The following is an 18,990-nucleotide window of genomic DNA, read 5'->3' on the forward strand; positions in this document are numbered from 1 at the left end:
AGCTTCAGGACTGCTGGCTGAGATGGGCCAACCACACAGGATACCCCATGAAAGATCTGATTAACAGTGCACTGAAGGGCTGGAGAGATGGCTCAGTGGTTAAGAGCATTGCTTGCTCTTCCATAGGTCCTGAGTTCAATTCTCAGCAACCACATGGTGGCTCACAACCATCTGTAAAGAGGTCTGGTGCCCTCTTCTGGCCTGCAGACATGAACACAGAATATTGTATACATAATAAATAAATAAATATTTAAAAAAAAAAACAGTGCACTGAATCAGCAGGAAGCAGTCTAGATAACAATGCCCAAATTCCCTAAATGGTTGCTTATAAATGTTTGTTCACATTTAAAGGGGGATATGCTATAGAGATGAATACTTTGCATTGGTATGGATCTTGATTTATTGATACAAATTTAAGGTCAATTTTATCATATGTATATTTCTGCTTTTGATTGAGGAATTATGTTCATGTTGTTCATTTAAAAATTTAATGTATAATTAACAAATACAGGTTAATAGATAGTCATGTATAATAGTAAAGCTTGTAGTTATGTGTAACATGAGCTGGGCCTGCTTGTTGGGGTTTATGTCCTGTCTGGTTCCCACAGCTGTTTAGCCCCAAAGAAAATCACACAGAGATCTCTATAAGTTATAAAACTGATTGGTCCATTAGGTTAGGCTACTTATTAGCTCTTGTAGCTTATATTAACCCATTGTTCTTATCTATGCTAGTCACATGGTCCAGTACCTTTCTCGGCAGGGCAGCTCATATCTTGCTTCTTCGGAGTCTGGGCAGGAGTGGGAGGAATCAATTTCCTCCTTCCCAGAATTCTCCTGTTCTCATTGTATCATTTCTACTTCCTGTTTGGTTTTCCCACCTATACTTTCTGCCTGGCCAATCAGTGTTTATTTAAAACATGATTGACAAGATACAGACAATTCTCCCGCACCAGTTATGTAAGGTTTTCTAGATATACAGTGATATATTTCAGATGGATAGTTATTCTTCAGACCTTTCAAAGACTAACAAAATATGGAATTTAAAATGTTTTGAGAACTTAGGACTTTTCATGACAACGAAGCACATCTGATCCTTGCAGCACCAATCTACTTCAAGAAGATGATGGGCATCAAAGAGGCTCCTTATGAAGTTTGTTAGCCATTTGGGCAAGAAACTGCTCTTGCCTGGACTGCTTGATGGTATGCTGTATAAACTGGACATGGAGGACCCACAGAAAAATGACTGCTGAAGTTGCCTAAGGAAGGTGAGACAATCCTTCAGTGTTCCTACTTCTTGAAAGAATCTTCTAAACATTCTGCAGGATACAGAAGAAAGTGAGTGACAAACTGACAATAGAGGCAAAACAGTCTTCCAAATTTCCTGCTTCATGAAAAGTCTGCCAGACCCTATGGTCCTGTAGGCTGAAGATGGATGCTCCAATGCTACAAATGAACTTTGGGTAACTGTCCAGCCAGCAAACTGTCTCTGTCAATTCAAGAATTTTGGAAGTTTCTTATAATGTATTTCCTATTAATTTAGGTAATATTATATCCTTCTGGGGTCTTTGATGAAACTGAAGACTAGACAATTATAGTTTTCCTTAGTTGTGACAAAAGATAAAGGAGATATAAATATTATAACTGTAATTCTTGCTTTATAACTGTTTTATTGTATGTAATCTTATTAAAGTTAAAACCTTCCTTTTTATTTGGACAGAAAAGGGGAAATGGTATGGGAAGTCCTGTATATGTGTTGTTTTTATTGGTTAATGAAAAATTCTGCTTTGGTCTAAGGCAGGGCAGAATAGAGTAAGGCAGGAATTCCAAGCAGATAGAGAAGGAAGGAAGTCAAAGTAAGAGAGACATCATGTAGCCATTGAAGGAGACAGATGCCTGGGAAACTTACCAGTAAGCAAAGAGCCTCCAGGTAAAATATAAAATAATATAAATAGGTTAATTTAAGATGAAAGAGCTAGTTAGAAATATGCTTATGCTATTGGACAAACAGTATTGCAATTAATATAGTTTCTGTGTGATTATTTCGGGTCTGGGCAGCCAGGAAACAAGCGAGCTGCCTCCACCTACAGATGCTCACCATCTTATGAGGCTTTTTATGTCATGGGGGTCAAACTCAGTGGAGCCATCTCCATAACTCCCAAAAGACTACATTTTTAAGAATATTAATCTGTTTCATGTTTAAAAACAACAAATCAACAATACATTGTTGCATTAACAAACCTCTAACTTCTGAGAGCTAGAATTACAAGCATACTACACCATGCCTAGAATCTAACATTTGTTTATAAAGGATCTTCCTGTATTTCATAAGAAACAGATTTTATTTTAGCTTTGCAGAATAGTACTCAAATAAGTCTGCATCCTTATCCCAAGAACCTATGATTATATAGCCAGGGCAAGTTAAAATTGTAATAATGGTTGTTAGAAATATAGTTCAGTGGACAGTACTTATTTAACATGTCCTTGGTCCCAGGTTTCATTCTCAGTACTGGAGAGAGGAGCAGCAGGATTGACAGGAGGAGAACAGAAAGGAGAAAAAGACAGAGGGATGGTAGGAAGGGGCAGGGAGGGAGAGGATGGGGATGTTTTAGACAGATGTTTTAGATAGGCTGATGATCTGATACTCTTAAAATAAAATTAGCCTTGATATGTTTGGTTCTGAAATAGAATGAGGCACAGTGATCTCTGGAGGTAGAGCCCAGAGGATGCCTAGGGATTGCTAGCCTTCTAGTCTGGCCAAATTCATGAGCCACAGGTTCAGTGAGAGCCTCTGTCTCAAAAAATAAAGTAAATAACAAGTGAGAAAGACACACAGCCGCAACCTCTAGCCTCCACAAATAAGTACACAAATACACACAAGCATGAATATGCACACACACACACTATACACAAACAGTAGATATCATGAACATATTTAGAAACAATAAGAAAATATAATCAACCAAACTAATTTATATTTCTCTTCCATTTCCTCCCTTTATTTAGATGGTCTCATTTAGTGTCTCAGGATGACTTCAAACTCACAATATTCTGCCTCTTCAGTGCTGGGCTTACATGGATGCGTATGTATAACTGACCCTAGTTCAAATTAGCTTATTTGGGGCAGGTTTAGCAACAGGGTCTCTTGTAGTGCAGAATGGCCTCAAACTCACCATCTAGTTCAGGCTGTTCTTAAATCTTGATCTTTCTGTTTCTAGCTCTCAAGTTCTGAGACAATAGGTGTGGTGTGTCCTGCCATGCTGTGCTGCTTCTAATTTCGATTTCTTCATGGACAACATTCAATAGATAGAAAATAAAACTGGAAGTTGAACTTAGTGTCGTCATCAACGTTGCAAGTTTCTTTGTTGTGTCGGTCAGTCTCATGATATTACAAAATAAAAGAAAACCAGTAAGCATGGGGAGTATGTCAAATATATATAAATATGAGGACACAGTTTTGGTAAGGAAGGTTAACAAGGAAAGAAAGCATATTTCAGGTAAGAAACAATTTTATATAATAAAATCAAATTTGACCTGAGATAAAATTGCTGGACTTTTTCAAAATGAAAAAGAGGAGTGCACACCCAGAAAGCTTAAGCATATTACAAAGGTCACAAAAAGTCGGCCAAAGATAAATCAAAGATGTTCCATGTGTCGGGAATAAATGTTATTAAAATTCCTCAGGTCAAAATCCAGGTCACTCAAATCTGCCTTTTGTTGAAAACAATAAAGTTTGCCCAAGTTCTGCTCGTGGTAACATTTACAAGAATAGACTTAAAGAACAAAAATTTTGGTTTTTTTTTTCAAGGTAATTATGTGTGATTATTCTAGATTTGTTAAACTTTTATCTTCTTAAAAGACTGAGGCTCAGCTGGATGGTGGTAGCGCACATGCCTTTAATCCCAGCACTCAGGAGGCAGAGGCGGGTCTCTGTAAGTTCAAGGCCAGCCTGGTCTAGAGTGAGTTCCAGGAGAGCCAAGGCTACACAGAGAAACTCTTGTCTCAAAAGAAAAAGAAAGAAAGAAAAAGAAAAAAAGAGAAACTGGGTCTTACTAAAATAGGTATTTATTCAGAAATCTGTTGGCTTTTGTTTAAACTCTACTTAAATGTTACCCCTAAAAGTTAAACTAAAATCCATTACTCTTCTCTTAAACTGGTTTCTGAGTATTCACCAACAAAAGCTTACAGGCAAAATCCAAAAGAGATGAGAGACCTAAAACTAAAGTCAATATTTTGGCATTTACTCTCCAAGTTCTGGCCAGACCCAAGGTGTAATGAGACCCCCCTCTCCAATGGCCCTCCATCTCCAGTAAGCCACCTGTCCTCTTGATCAGAGAGGCTATGGATACTACCAATGGTGATCTCTAACTACTAAATGCTAAATACCAAAGGATGGCTCTCAAGTAAAAGTGTCTGCAGTTGGCTACTTCTGAGGCTATGCCAGAACTCTTGGGCCTGTGCTAGCTTCTGGTGGCTGGCTGGAAATTCTTGACATTCCTGGCTTATAAAAGCATCATTCTAACTGTCACATTTATCTTCACATTATTTTTCTTTTGAGTGTCTGCCTGTGTTTGTGTGTGTGTGTGTGTGTGTGTGCAAAACACAGAGACATAATAACATAAAGGAGTAGATCCTACCCCTAATGCCTCCTTTTGGGGATCGATTACCTGTCAAAAGCCTTTTCTCCCAGTATTTGGGGTCAGGATTCCTATACCTTCTGGTGGCATCACAAGCAAACCTCTAGAACCCCAATACTCACTTGATTATCCCCCTAGGTTACAACCGATAATGCTAAAAATAACTTACCTGCTAACCTTACTAAAATAATGATTTGCACTGTGATACAGAACCTGTGTTTTATAATATTGAAAATTATAATTCATGGTTTTTATTTCTGCATGGCAATTGTTTTGTTAATAATAATTTAGCTTACACACATCTTAATATTAGGTCAAATGCTACTCGGGATAAGTATTTGTAAATTCTGACTGTGTGTGCATCTAGGTTATCCTCGGTGAGGTTGTGTCCTGTGGGAACAGACTAGCAAGTGGTAATTACTGGATTTATATAGTATCTATTCCATAGAGAGAGGGAAACACTATAATACCCCAGAGCCTCTGATTCCTGAGCCTTCACAACAGGGTTAATAATACCCAGCTGTCTCCCTGGAGATCACAGAGTCGATGTGAAGCCTCATTAAGATGCATCACTCCACTCCTCCTTAGAAGAAAGGAATACAGTGTGTTTGTAGGCACCCGAAGCTTCCTATTCTCACCTTTTGTCAAGGTTCATTTAGGTTCATCAGCAAGAAGGTACTTTAGCTGCAGTCTATGGCTGTAGAGCACAGTACACCTTCCATGTTTAAGCTGGAGGCTTTACATGTTTAAATAGAGTCTGCACACCTGTTAGCAGTTGTCTTTAGAGGAGTAGCTTAAGGGGAGAGTCTTCGTGAATGGGCCAAGGGACAAGAAGAAGTGTGAAGGCAAGAATGAAAGCTTAAGAAACTGGCCTGGAAGTCGAGCGGTGGTGGTGCACACCTTTAATCCCAGCACTTGGGAGGCGAAGGCAGGCGGATCTCAGTGAATTCGAGGCCACTCTGGTCTACAAAGCAAGTTCCAGGACAGCCAGGTCTGTTACACAGAGAAACTTTGTCTTGAAAAACTAGGGGGGCGCGGGGGGAGTCCCACCCAAACACTTCCTAAGTGTAGTGAATCCTAAATGTCCCTTCCAATTCACAGGAGAGAACCTGGCCCACTCAGGCACTGAACTCCTTAGGTTTCTTGGTTCTGAGAAGGGCCTGTGGGGACTTTGCACACCCTAAGACACACCAGTGTCTTCTTTCTAACCTCGAAAAAGAGCAGAGAAATGAGAAGAGACGCAGTGGACCACGTTCCCCTGCTGGAGCTCTGAGCTGTCTAAGGGCTTGCTGGAGAATATCTGAAAGGAGACCATTCCTAATGGTAACACCGTGGAGTTAGGGACCTGGCTAAAGTCCCGTGTAGCATCCTTGAAGCCACCACCCCAAGAGGCTGATACACCGTATAAGTACCAATCTGGATCTTTTCCACTAGTCACTCTAGTACTACAGGTGAGCGAAGCGACATCACAGTTTCATTTGAGTGGGCTAAAGAGAATTTCTGGGTTCACACCACCTCGCTCCAGACAGTCCGGCACCATGCTCCGCCCCCTCATGTGCTAAAGCACAGTGCTTCGCCCGGACTGCTCACCAGCACATGTCCCACCTCTTATCTGCACCTACTTGATCCGTAAACTCAAAATCTAGGTCCTTCATTTGTGACATCCCAACTCTCACCTGCACCTGACCCGCCCCTTATCTGTCTAGGACTTGTTCCTCATTACCAAAATTCCACCCCTTATCTGCACGTTTTCTCCCCAGTACCTCCTCTAGCCAGGCGCAAACTTGCCCAAGTACCATTCACCAGCACACGCTCCGACCCTACTTGCCTACGCTGCGTTCCATACCCACAGCAAGCCCTTCATTAGCTAATGCCCCCCTTTCATTGCTCGGGACTGGTCTTTGCAGTAAACCTTCCTATCACTTGCCACGCCACGTCCCTTCCCAGCTCTGCTTCCTTCTTGCCCTCCTCCCACCGGTCCTCCTCTGCGACCCGCCCATCACCCGCCCCTCACCTCGCTCCGACCCATGGCAGGAGGAACCGCCTTCCTCCCCTCCAGCCTATAGCAGACGACATCTCCATTCCGCTTGTCCAATGAGAGTCTCGAGGTCGCTCCCCGCCCCGCGCCGTGCGTCAGGTTAAAGGCAGTCCCCACACTGGACCCACGCTGGTCACATGCCATGTGGCGCTTCAGCGGTCGTCGGGGATTGTGCGCGGTACAGCGACTGAGCTACGGGTGAGACACTGCGGGTGGCAACAGAGGATAGGGAGGGGCGGGACCGGTACTAGAGGTTTCTGAGTCTCTGCCATCTCTGGGCACGGGTGACAGCCCTCTCTGGTGCTCCTGCATCCCAAAATTTCTTACAGGTACCCAAAAACCCACTTCTGAGCTCCCCAAACCATGCATCCCTACTTCCTACGTCATTCAGAGCCTCTAAAGTAGTCCTGCCCTTCGGCGCGTGGCAAAGCGTGCTCTCCCTAAGAAGCTGCTGTCCTAGCTCGAGTTGGGGTGTCACCGGTACTCCAAAGGGGAACCAGGTCCAGGGCACTGTCCTGACCCACTTTCCAGGTGTTCCGAGAGCGAGTGGGTGGTCCTGAGTGTAGTTACCAAGGCTGTTTGAAGTAAAGATAGGCTTTGATGTGGATTTTAACTGTGTAATTAATAATAGAGGCAGTTTATGGCCCTCATTAATAGATTTGCGCCCATCTCATTTTTGTTACGAGGTAGAGTCCTTGAGGGCTCCACGACAAGCTGCAGTTTACATAAAGTTGTGCCTCCTGGAGTCCAACATTTTGTAGCGATTCGATTTATAGAAAAGTAAAGATGTATTTAAAAAGTGTCTGACTTTTATTCTAATCCAAACCCCCGTTAGTCTAGATGAGAAAACGCGGGGTTGTGGGTTTCTGTGAGGGTGTGGGCGTTAGGAGTGTTTGAACTCGATAGCAGCAGTTTTATTTGTGAATGCAGTTACCAGAATGTAAAGAGAGTGAGCCATCCTACCTAGCCTTTTGTCTCTCAGTGTTGTCTTGCAGATCCTGTTCTGATGACCAACTGTTTCTTAAACTTTCTACCCACAATCTAGAATTTGCTGTCAGATAGGAAAACCAGTTGATTTTAGCGTGTCTTCCTGATTCTGCCAGTGACTGAATTGGAATTTTTTTTTATTGTTGTTTTCTTTTCCTTCTGTAATATAACCTTTAAAAGGGATATTCCTGAGATTTTAGTACTGAAAACTTCATAAAACTTTTTTTGATAGAAAAACTATTTTAAATGATGTTATCATTACTTGTCAAGATTGCCCTGACAATGTATGTAACTCTTTATCTATTTTTGGGTAGTCATTTCTCCCAGACTTAAAATTTATTTGCTTTTTTTCTTTTTATTATCCATGTACATTCCTATACTAAATGTACCTGCTCACATGATAGCTGTGTACTGTCTTTTTAAAAGTCCTGTGCTTTTAAAACAGACGGAGCATAGCTAGAAACTAGTCTTAGAAATGCCCAAGATCTTGGAAGATTCAGGGTACAGGTTCCCTTTACTTAATTATCTTTATCCTGAGGGGTTATTTATATATGCCACTGTGGTACTTAACCAAACAACTTTCTAGGACGTTCACTAACTCTGACACCCTTCCTTTAAACTCCGCAGGGCACACCACAAGGTGTGGAGGGGGAGGAGTGATCAAGCCTGCGAAAGAGCCCTGCAGTATAAAGTGGGCGAAAAGATCCACGGCTTCACCGTAAAGCAGGTACCCACCCACCCATCTACCTTGCCACATTCTTTATGAATTGAGGTTGGTATACATTCTGCTGGCCGATGAGAGCTTGCAGAGAGGAGACTGTGGTTTCTGTCCTTGCCTCGCCAGGACCTGGCAAGCTTCCTGACTCATAGCAGGTGCTCCAGGTGGCTTCCACATGAAATGATGGCGAGACCTTAATTGTACCCTTTAAAGCCTCAATCATTTCAGATATTAGAAAATGACCCCCACCCCCGCTATGAAAGGAGGGCCTTTGTAGTCAGACACACTGACATTTCTGCAGCCAAGCCTGATCATTCCCTGTGATGACTACAGATGGTGCTTGCTGTTCCCTTCACCTCCTCCTTCACACTATGTCATCAATTATTCTTGCCTCTAGACTTGCATAGAACCCTTTCTAGCTGTTTTGTCTTGGAATTACAAAGAAGAGATGGTACACCAGTATTTACTTGGTTTACATTAAAAATAGCTTTCGCTGGTTCTTTTTCTTGACTTTATTTTTTATTTTTAGGTTAAAACCTTCATATTACTTTTTTATTTATTGTAATTATTGAAAAATTTGGGGTGGGCATGTCGCTCAGTTGGTAGAATGCTTGCCAAGGATCCGATAAGCCATGGGTTTGATCCCTAGCACCATATGAAACCCTGTTTGGTGGTATATGCCTATAAATGAACGGCAGAGACAGGAGGATAATGAGTCCAGAGTCATTTTTGGATATTTATCAAGTTCACAGCAACCTGGAATACCCTGTTTTGTATATATCCTGTCTTAAACACACACACATATGAAAGAAAATTCCACACGTCAAGTTTTTGGTCCCAGGCTTTGTACTGTACTTGTATTTAACAAATACAAGAAGGCAGAACCTTTAACCTAGAAAGCCGCATGTGGCTGCAGCAAAAACCACAATTTGATAAGCATGAAGAAATAAGCAAGGCTGGTAAAACTGGAGCACTAGTTCCGGGCTAGGTAGGATGAGTCACACGAGCGGGGTGAGAGCATTGTGAGCTCCCTGAAAGGCCACAAGAGGAATCTGGTTTTGTAATATAAGTTGCTGGTAATGAAGACCTGGTTCAGAATGCTGTGATCTTTTCCTTATGTTTCAAACAAAAGAGAAGCATGGGAGAAATGGTAATTCTTATTTGAAAATAGTTCCCCTGAGCTGTGGTTGGGCAGGCATCATAGTATCTCCTGGTTTTAAGGACACTGATCGTCTATTTGAGTAAATTCCGAAGCCTGAAGCCAGCTGGAATTACACAAGTAACTTCATTCATGTCATTTGTGTATCTGGGCCCCTAAGTTTGCACCAAGAGAGTTGGTTCTAACTATAGTTCTGCCGGGAACTTCCTGTAGAGAGGTGGACAGGTTATCATCTGAGAAAAGAGAAGGATGATAGCTGTCATAGTACGGATGGTTTGTGGCTGAATGAAAGAGGACCAGCTGATATGAATGTGTGACAGGATGCTGTATGTGTGCATGCACACTTGTGCGTGTGGATGCATGTGTGTGGATGCATGCATGTGTGTGTGCCACACACACACGAGAACAGAAGCTGGCTCTCCTGGCATGTTGAAGGCAGCCGTGCTGTGTCAGTGTGCTTTGCTCACACTGCCCTTCTCTCCTCAGGTCACTCCTGTCCCTGAACTGTTCCTGACAGCAGTAAAGCTCAGCCATGACAACACGGGAGCCAGATACCTGCACCTGGCAAGGGAGGACAAGAACAACTTATTCAGGTGTGTGTTCCTTTGAAGAGCGTGTTCTTGAATGTCTGTCTAACACATCTGCCATCCGTCCTGAAATGCGAGGGAACAGTGTCCCTTTCTGGGCATAGTGGCTCATCAGTAAACCTAGTACTGGAGAGGCAGAAGCAGGAGGATTGCTCTAAGTTCTAGATGGGGCTAAGCTACATAGTGAGTTCCAGGCCAGGTTGGGCTGTAGAGTGAGAATCTATTTCTACCTCTTCCCAAAAAGGAAGAGTATATGAATTCATCTAAAGATTCTATCATCTAGATACAGTGCAGTTTTACAGTATGACTCAGTGATTCATACATTATAGTCTTTATCAAAAGACTGAGATATGAGAATGATTTTTTTTTTAATGATGCAGGGTGGCCACAGGTTCCGGAATTCTGTTAGAGAATCTTAGGCTAACCCCTTATCACCTGTTTGTCGTCTTTCCTGACCCTCAGTGTCCAGTTCCGGACGACCCCGATGGACAGCACTGGAGTCCCCCATGTTCTTGAGCATACAGTCCTCTGTGGTTCTCAGAAGTATCCATGCAGAGATCCTTTCTTCAAAATGCTCAACAGGTCACTGTCCACGTTTATGAATGCCTTCACAGGTAAGACTGATGTCCTGAGTCAAAACCACATTTGGTCTATTTTAGTAGGCGAATTAAATTATTTTCCAAGAGAAAAAGAAGCCTTAATGTAGTAGAGTAATTTTTATTACTCCCTGGACTAGGTGCTAGAAATTCAGTTGTTTTAGGAAAGCTATATCTTGGTTTAATTAGAAAAATGGGAGTAGTAGCTACTGGGGAGATAGCTTGGTTGATAAAGTGCTTGCCATAAAGCATGAGGACAAGGACCCAAGTTCAAAACTCCAGCACCCACGTGAAAGCCAGGTGCAGTGATGTGTACCCATAATCCTACTGCAGGAGAGGTGGAGGCAGGAGGAGCTTTTGTCTTTTCAGCCAATCAATTTAGCTGAATTGGTGAGTTCAGTGTTAAGAACCTTTGTCACAATGTAAGGTACAGAGTGATTGACAAAAGTACCAGCCTTCACCTCTGGCCTCCTTAGTCACACAAGCACATATATATATGCACACACACACACACATGTATGTGCACACACAATTAGCAAGTAAGTAAATGAAAACTGGAGTTTTAGGACAACAGTATGGGAGGTTTTTTTTGTTGTTGTTGTTAAAGTTCAAAACAAATTTGGAGATAGCCCTATAACATCTGCAAGGCTGTATAGTTAAATCAGTCAATCAGTCTTATCAATTAAACCAGTGGAACATCCCAAGTCAAGCAGTTGATCAAATCAAAGCAAAGGGAAGGTCACTGAAGAATTGGTGCTAGTATCTGTTCAGAGAAGACATTGGGGTTCAGGAAAGGTTAAGGCTCCAGGTAATGAGCTGGGTGGAAATGCCAAGTGCAGGGTTTTCCCTTCTGTTTCCACGGGAGTTAAATACTAAAGGGTGTTAAGAAGTGATGCTTCACAGTCACCCATTTCCAGAGGCATTTCGTATGTTTTAAAATCTGTCTCTTCTTTTCTCCCCAGCTAGCGATTATACGATGTATCCTTTCTCCACACAAAATCCCAAAGATTTTCAGAACCTCCTCTCAGTGTATCTGGATGCAACTTTCTTCCCATGCTTGAGGGAACTGGACTTCTGGTATGCAAGGATTCTTGTTTGATTTAGGCTTTAATAGTCTGCTCACCACCGTTTTTTTATGTATCCACTTGCTGTTTATTTAGGCAGGAGGGATGGCGTCTAGAACATGAGAATCCAAGTGACCCTCAGTCTCCCTTGATCTTTAAAGGAGTCGTCTTTAATGAGATGAAAGGGGCGTTTGTAAGTGTGCTTCCTCATTTCTGCTGTATTATAATTATCTCTGTAACAAAACATATGTCTTTGTATGTAGCATGTTCATGTTCATGGTATGCAGGCTCTAACATACCATGGTGCGTGTGGAGGGCAGAGGGCAGCATAAGGTGTTGGTGCTCACCTTCCACCTTGTGTAAGGTGGGCTCTCTTGTTTTTTACACCAGGCAGTCTGGCCCGTGAACATCTGCATAGTTTCCTTTTTCCACATCCCATCTTGCAATGGTAGTTCTACATTTACAGAGGGTCTCTAACACATCCAGCTTTATATGTGTTCTGGGATTTGAACTCAAGTCATCATACTTTTGTACCAAGTTGTTTAACCACTGAACACCCCTCCCACCCCGCCGCCAGCCCACCTTTCTAAAATTTTGAAATGTATATGCACATGAGATATGAGAGACCTGTGGTTATTTAATATTCTCCTAACACCTTCAGTTGTGTGGCGTCAGTACTGAGAGCAGAACCCTTTGGTGGTGGGAGGGCCAGGTCTCATTACATGCGACCTGGAATGTGAAGGCCTGCCCTGGCCAGCTTACTCTTTCGGAAGCACATGGGATATTTAGATATACCAGGACCATCTCTGATTCTTGTGGCCTCTGGATAGCAAATTTGTTTTTATACTCCAGTTGGTATCATTTTGTTCATGATATCCATGGTAGTAACATCCTTGTGTCTGTATAGTTCATGGACCAACGAATTCTTGCCCATCCATCTGTTTCTCACCATTCCCTTCTCTCTGACTTCAAACTGCGCTTCTAAGAGAGCCAGCCCTGGGGTCCACAGTTTATGAAGAACTTGAACGCTAGTTTAAACTGCACCCCTGTGGCTCGTAGGTGGCGTCTGGTTTACATTACATTTTCATTAACTTACTTCTTTTCAATTTCAAGACAGACAATGAGAGGATATTCTCCCAGCACCTCCAGAACAAGCTTCTTCCTGACCATACGTACTCTGTGGTCTCGGGCGGGGACCCACTGTGCATCCCAGAGCTCACGTGGGAGCAGCTGAAAGAGTTCCATGCGACTCATTATCACCCAAGCAATGCCAGGTAGTGTGGAGTGTAGAGGTTGGATGGTGGACCCATAGTCGACTTGCTTGCCTTCCTACAGTTCTTGGATTAAGCTATGTGGCTTCTCATTGAAGGAAAACGTGTTTGCTGAACAGATTCATAGCTCTGGGTAAGATCCTGTTGCTTTAGTTCTCCTCTGGACCCTACTGGGGCATCACTGTGAGCATCTACAGCCGTAACTGTCAGTTGGCAGCATTTAGTGGTTACAGACCACCTGTAGAGTCACCTCTGCTGGAGTCCCAACTCCAAGCCCTGGTCCAGGTCACAGTCTTATTACATACAGATTGTGAGTCGTGGTGTCCTTTCTGGGACTCATGTTCACCATACTCAAGAAGCTTTCTGTCTGTGGTCTTTGGCAGACTGAAGTGCTCTGTATGGTGAATAATGATACAATTGAACTTTATTTTTTGTTACTCTTTTGCTCATTTGGTTAGCCATGTATATATTTGTGCATATTGATTGTTTGGTTTGGTTTGGCTTTTGAGACAAGGTCTCACTGTGTAGCTCTGGCTGTCCTGAGATTAGCTGTGTAGATCAGGTGGCCTCAGACTCACAGAGATCCACCTGCTTCTGCCTACTAAGTGCTGGGATTAAAGGCTCGTGCCACCGTACCAGGCTAATAATTGAACTTTAAATGGCAGCTTTTAATAGAAAAGAAAGATTGCCACTATCACTTGTAGCCTTTTCTCATGATGATTACGTAAGTGCATTATACTAAAAACATGCAGTTTGGTAATTGTAGCCTAACACTGAATTTTATGAATTTCCTATTTTGGACTGCCAGTCTTAGGTACATTCTAATACACATTGCATGCCAGAGCAGCTTATTTGGCTTTTGCAATGCCTTTATAGCAGGTTCAAAATAAAATTAAATAATTTTTGTTGCATTTAACCAAGTCCTCCTGTGTGCTGTGTGGTTAGACTGTCTCAAAGCGAAAATTCATCCCTCTGTGTAGTTCCCATTCATGGGGAGATTACCTGTTATTATTACAAGGTACATATACCTTGCATCCTCCGTCTCATGCAAAATCCTTTCATGTTGATTCCTGTTCATTTCAAGCAAATAAGGTGCTATGCTCCCTGGAATTCCCAGGTTCTTCACGTACGGCAGCTTTCCGCTGGAACAGCACCTGAAGCAAATTCATGAAGAGGCCCTCAGTAAATTTCAGAAAATGGAGCCGAGTACAGCTGTGCCGGCCCAGCAGCACTGGGACAAGCCTGTGAGTGCCCCACCCACCCTTTGTCAATGTTATTAGCTTGCCTGTTAAATGTACTGAAACGAAGACTTGGATGATGTAGTACTAACATTTTGAGTTGTTTTGGGGTCTGCAGTGTTTCTAAACTTTCCAAGGCTGAGATTGTGGTTATTTGTTAGAAGCTAACTTGCTGCCAAGGGTTTGACCTGTCCAGATGACCTATGGCTGGTCCATGCTCAGTGCCTGCCTAAAGTATCACGTCATTTTGCAGAGAGAATTCCATATAACATGCGGCCCGGACTCGTTAGCTACGGATGCCTCTAAGCAAACAACTGTCAGCGTCAGCTTCCTCTTACCAGAGTAAGTACGTGTATGCTGGCGGATGGTAAGAAAATAGGCGAATTAGAAGGTGAGATTGTTTACCAATCAGGAGGGATTTAATGGGCAGATAGGAGGATCCAGGAATCCAGCACGTTTTGGCAATAGAGAACAAATGTCAAGTTTTTAATGATATCAGAAATGGGGTTGGAACAATCAATTCTGCCGGTGAGTCAAGGGAAAATTATTTTCTTATTGTATATACGTACACACACATGTTCATGCAGGGTCTCTGCAGCTCAGTCTGGCTTGGAACTGGCTAAGGATGACCTTGAACTTCAGCTCTTCCTGCTTGTGCCTCTGAAATGCCGTGACAATAAGTATATGCCACCACCGCTGGTTCTTAATGTGGTGCAGGGAAATGCACCCAGGGGTTCGTGCGTGCTAGGCAAGTACTCTACCAGCTGACCCACCTTCTCTACTTAGTATATATTAATGTGAATTGATTCATTAAAATTAAATGCTTCCACAAAAGAGGCTGCTTTTAATTGTTTAGCTTTGGGGGGTTCACTGGTCGGCTCCAGGGCTAAGTGCCCCTTGAACATTATCCTCGGGAGAATGTGCCACAAACAAGACTTTGTAACTAGAGATTTGCTGAAGAGTAGCATTAGATTCGTGCCCTGCAGAGCTCTTCAGAAAGGAAGAATGGAGCTCTTCTACCCCACCTGAGCTCTGGCTGCTGCTTGTAGCTCCCGTCTCTTACCGTGCTGACATGGTCCTGTTGCCAAACCTGCAGTATGTCCAAAGACATGGCAGGCCATCTTGTGGTAACATTTGACATGTAACCAAATTAATGTTATGGTTCTGAGCCCCTCCCCCCCACCTCATATAATTATTAAAGTAAATACTCAAGAATCTTCAGTAGAAATTAGGCTTGATTGGAGATGCAGGTGCTAATTTAAGAATGGTTTCAAATGGCTATAAAAGCTCTTAGGCCTACAGAGATGGCTCCATCACGAAAATGCTTACTATGTAGGCATGGGGACCTAAGTTCAGTCCCAGAACTTTAAAATTGGGTATAGTGACGCAATCTTGTAATCTAAATGCAGGAGGTTAAGATAGACAGATCCTCAGGTCACTGTCCAGCCAGCCTAGCAGAATCAGAAATTCCTAGTGAAAATGAGAAAGCCTGTCTGCGAAAGCAAGCTGGGTGGCACCCAAAGATGGACACATGAGGTTGTGTCGTGTGTACATGTGCAGCTACAAACACGCATAAATATGTTTACACACTCATCTTGAAAAGTAAAATGTGGGTCAGGTGGTGGTGGTGGTTCATGCCTTTAATTCCAGCACTCAGTAAGCAGAGGCTATTGTTGCATCTCTATGAGTTCAAGGCCAGCCTGGTTTATAGAGCATGTTCCAGGACAGATTCCAAAGCTACACAGAGAAACCCTGTCTTGAAAAACAAACAAACAAAAAAAAACAACAAAAAAGAAAAAAAAAGAAAGAAAAGAATATGTGTGTAGCCACCAGCAGTTTTCCCTGTGTTCCCTTCTTACCCACCCTCACTTATTCTTCCCCCCATGAAGCATCACTGACACCTTTGAAGCCTTCACGTTGAACCTTCTGTCTTCCCTCCTGATTTCTGGACCTAATTCCCCCTTTTACAAAGCTTTGATTGAATCTGGACTCGGCACAGACTTTTCCCCTGATGTTGGGTAAGTTGCATTTCTTCGGCTGGATTTGATTGACTTGCTTGGGTCATTGGTTTGACTTATTGTTATGGATAGGATTTGATGTTGTTGAGGGGTGGGTGATTTGGTTGGTTTGGTAGAAATTGACATGATTGATACAGTTAATTTGATTGATTGACCTGATAGTTTGATTGATTGACTGATTTGCTCAGGTTGGCCTTGCATTTTCAGTCCTCCTGCCTCCGTCTCTGGGGTAGCAGGCATTACAGGCTGGATTTATTGGCATTTTACCTCAATACTTCTTACTTTGTGTCTTAAAATTCATTATCATTAAGTATTCCTTAAAATTCTAAGTTATTGTAAAACTCAGCAGTTCATTGTTTCTAGGGTTATTTTAGCATAACGCAGATAGGCTATGATTGTGCATTTGACTAGCTACTAGACATGTCTGAGAGCACTGCTTTGGTACTTTACTTTAATGCATTCTTCAGTGGGATCCTGAGTCAGATGTCTTTGGGTGATATGTCAGGAAGGTACATCACAAATGAAAGTGCTTGGCTGATGCATTGTTTGCTTTTGTGTTCTAGATACAATGGCTACACGAAGGAGGCTTACTTCAATGTTGGCCTCCAAGGGATTGCTGAGAAAGATGTCAAGACAGTCAGAGAGATCATAGACAGGACAATCGAAGAAGTTATTGAGTACGTGCGAGGGTCCTGGTGACCTGCTTCTGTCCTTTCTTTATGCATGTCCTGCGGAAAGGAGACTGAGCCATCCCCACTGCAGGCACTGCCAACCTCCCTCAATATAATGTGTGACATGTGTTGCTTCAGTTTAGTTATTTGTATATTTGATTTTTATTCTTGATATTTTTAGCATACAAAGTAATGGATGGTGTGACATTTTCATGTGTGTGTATGCATACATATGATTTGTCCTTGCTGTCCCCCCATCTTTATGCCCCACCCCTTGCTCCTTCCTTCCCTATTTAGTCTACCCTTATATGTCACTTGTTTGTTTCGGTATTACCGCTGCCACCATGTGCTTCTGAGACCTCTTTCTTCACAGCATCTCACTTGATAATTTGGGTGTTTTTAGGAAAGGATTTGAAGATGATCGGATTGAAGCTTTACTTCATAAAATCGAAATCCAGATGAAGCATCAGTCTACCAGCTTTGGCCTGGCGCTGACGTCAGTATGTGATCTTGTTGCTACTGCTACTTTCCCTTTTTGTTTTGATTTTGGTTTTATAACTAATAATTCTTTCTGAGTTTATTTTTATTGATGTATTTTATTTTTATTTGAAACAAGATTGTGCCATGTAGCCCAAGCTCAGTTCTGTTTCAGCATCCTGCATGCCAGGGTTGCAGCTGTGCACCATGATGTTCCCCAGAACTGTAGTTCTTGACAGTACTGAATATATGGACGAACACTGAAAATTAATTTTTTATTTGAGCTTTGAAACTTCTACTATCCTGAATCAAATGCAAATATATTTATGATTTAGTTTCAGATCATTTACAAATATACTTATAATTTAGCTTTTCTTTCTTTTTAAAGATGTTTTTAAATGTACGTGCAGGGGTGAATGCCCATGAGATTTTATGTGCGCTGTGTGCGTGCAGGAGCCATTGGAGGCCAGGGATGGCACTGGATCCCCTGGGAACTGAACGTGTGTCTTCTGCAAGAGCAATAGTTGTCTTTACCACTGAGCTGCCTTGCAGTTCTTTTCATTATTCTTGAATTGGCTTTGTTTAATTGGCTGTTAGTTTTGTTCTCTTTTGTTTGCCTGTGCATATGTACGTAAGGGTGCAAGTGTATGTGTGTATGAAGATGTGTATATAGATGTCTGTGTGGAAACCAGGGGGGGGGGCAATATCAGATGTTGCTCCTCAGTTACTGGCCACCATTTCTTTCTTAAGACTGGGTCTCTCTCTGGCCTCTCACCAAGTAGGTGAAGTGGCTTGACAATGAGCCATAGGGACCCACCTGTCTCCGCCTTCCCGACATGTAGCACCATGCTTGGCTTCTGTCTTTTTCATATAGGTCCTGGAGCTCAAGTACTTTAAGAGCAAGTATTTCATCATCTAAGCTATCTCCCTAGCCCCTTGATTGGCTGTTTAGGAATATTGTGTTCTTACCTGAAATCGATTTAGGATACTAGGGATTGAACACAGGGCCTTGAACATACCAGACAAGTACTGCACAAACTGAACTGTGTTCCCACTCCTCACCATGGTGTGTCTAAATAGACACTGGTATTATAATAGACTGTCAACCTTTGGTGTTTACCGGGGTCACCTAGTTTTTCAGAGGTGATAACACTGCCTGTATATTTAAATTTCTTTGTTGTAGTATATAGCCTCTTGCTGGAATCATGACGGGGACCCTGTGGAGCTCCTGCAGATGGGAAATCAGTTGACTAAATTTAGGCAGTGCCTTAAGGAAAATCCAAAGTTTTTACAAGAAAAAGTAGAGCAGTATTTTAAGGTAAGAAAACTAGAGAATCTTTTGTTTATAACTTGGCAGTTAGATTTCAAGATGTTGAAAAATATGAAGTTATTGAAAAATGTGGAATTAAGATTACAATCTATGTGTTTCTGTTAATAGATTATATATTTATGTATATATATATGTATATATATATGTGTGTAATAAGAAATACATGTGCTTACATGCCTTAAATTCTGTTTTCTAGATTATA

The 18,990-nt window shown here is 42.2% G+C and overlaps 1 protein-coding gene across 1 annotated transcript in view; it reads left to right on the plus strand.

The window, feature by feature from the left end:
• Window positions 1-6,768: 6,768 nt before the first annotated feature.
• The window catches only part of Pitrm1 (pitrilysin metallopeptidase 1), a 30,517-nt gene continuing 18,295 nt past the window's right edge, over window positions 6,769-18,990 (plus strand). The window contains exons 1-13 of the mRNA XM_038334677.1: window positions 6,769-6,870; window positions 8,287-8,386; window positions 10,023-10,129; window positions 10,586-10,737; window positions 11,682-11,796; window positions 11,880-11,976; window positions 12,897-13,057; window positions 14,172-14,298; window positions 14,546-14,634; window positions 16,182-16,310; window positions 16,874-16,987; window positions 17,385-17,481; window positions 18,642-18,776. Of these exons, the coding sequence (XP_038190605.1) occupies window positions 6,815-6,870; window positions 8,287-8,386; window positions 10,023-10,129; window positions 10,586-10,737; window positions 11,682-11,796; window positions 11,880-11,976; window positions 12,897-13,057; window positions 14,172-14,298; window positions 14,546-14,634; window positions 16,182-16,310; window positions 16,874-16,987; window positions 17,385-17,481; window positions 18,642-18,776 (1,479 nt within the window). The 5' untranslated portion in view covers window positions 6,769-6,814. The remainder of the gene's footprint in view (window positions 6,871-8,286; window positions 8,387-10,022; window positions 10,130-10,585; window positions 10,738-11,681; window positions 11,797-11,879; window positions 11,977-12,896; window positions 13,058-14,171; window positions 14,299-14,545; window positions 14,635-16,181; window positions 16,311-16,873; window positions 16,988-17,384; window positions 17,482-18,641; window positions 18,777-18,990) is intronic.

This window comes from Arvicola amphibius, chromosome 6, assembly GCF_903992535.2.
Source record: "Arvicola amphibius chromosome 6, mArvAmp1.2, whole genome shotgun sequence".
NCBI lineage: Eukaryota > Metazoa > Chordata > Mammalia > Rodentia > Cricetidae > Arvicola > Arvicola amphibius.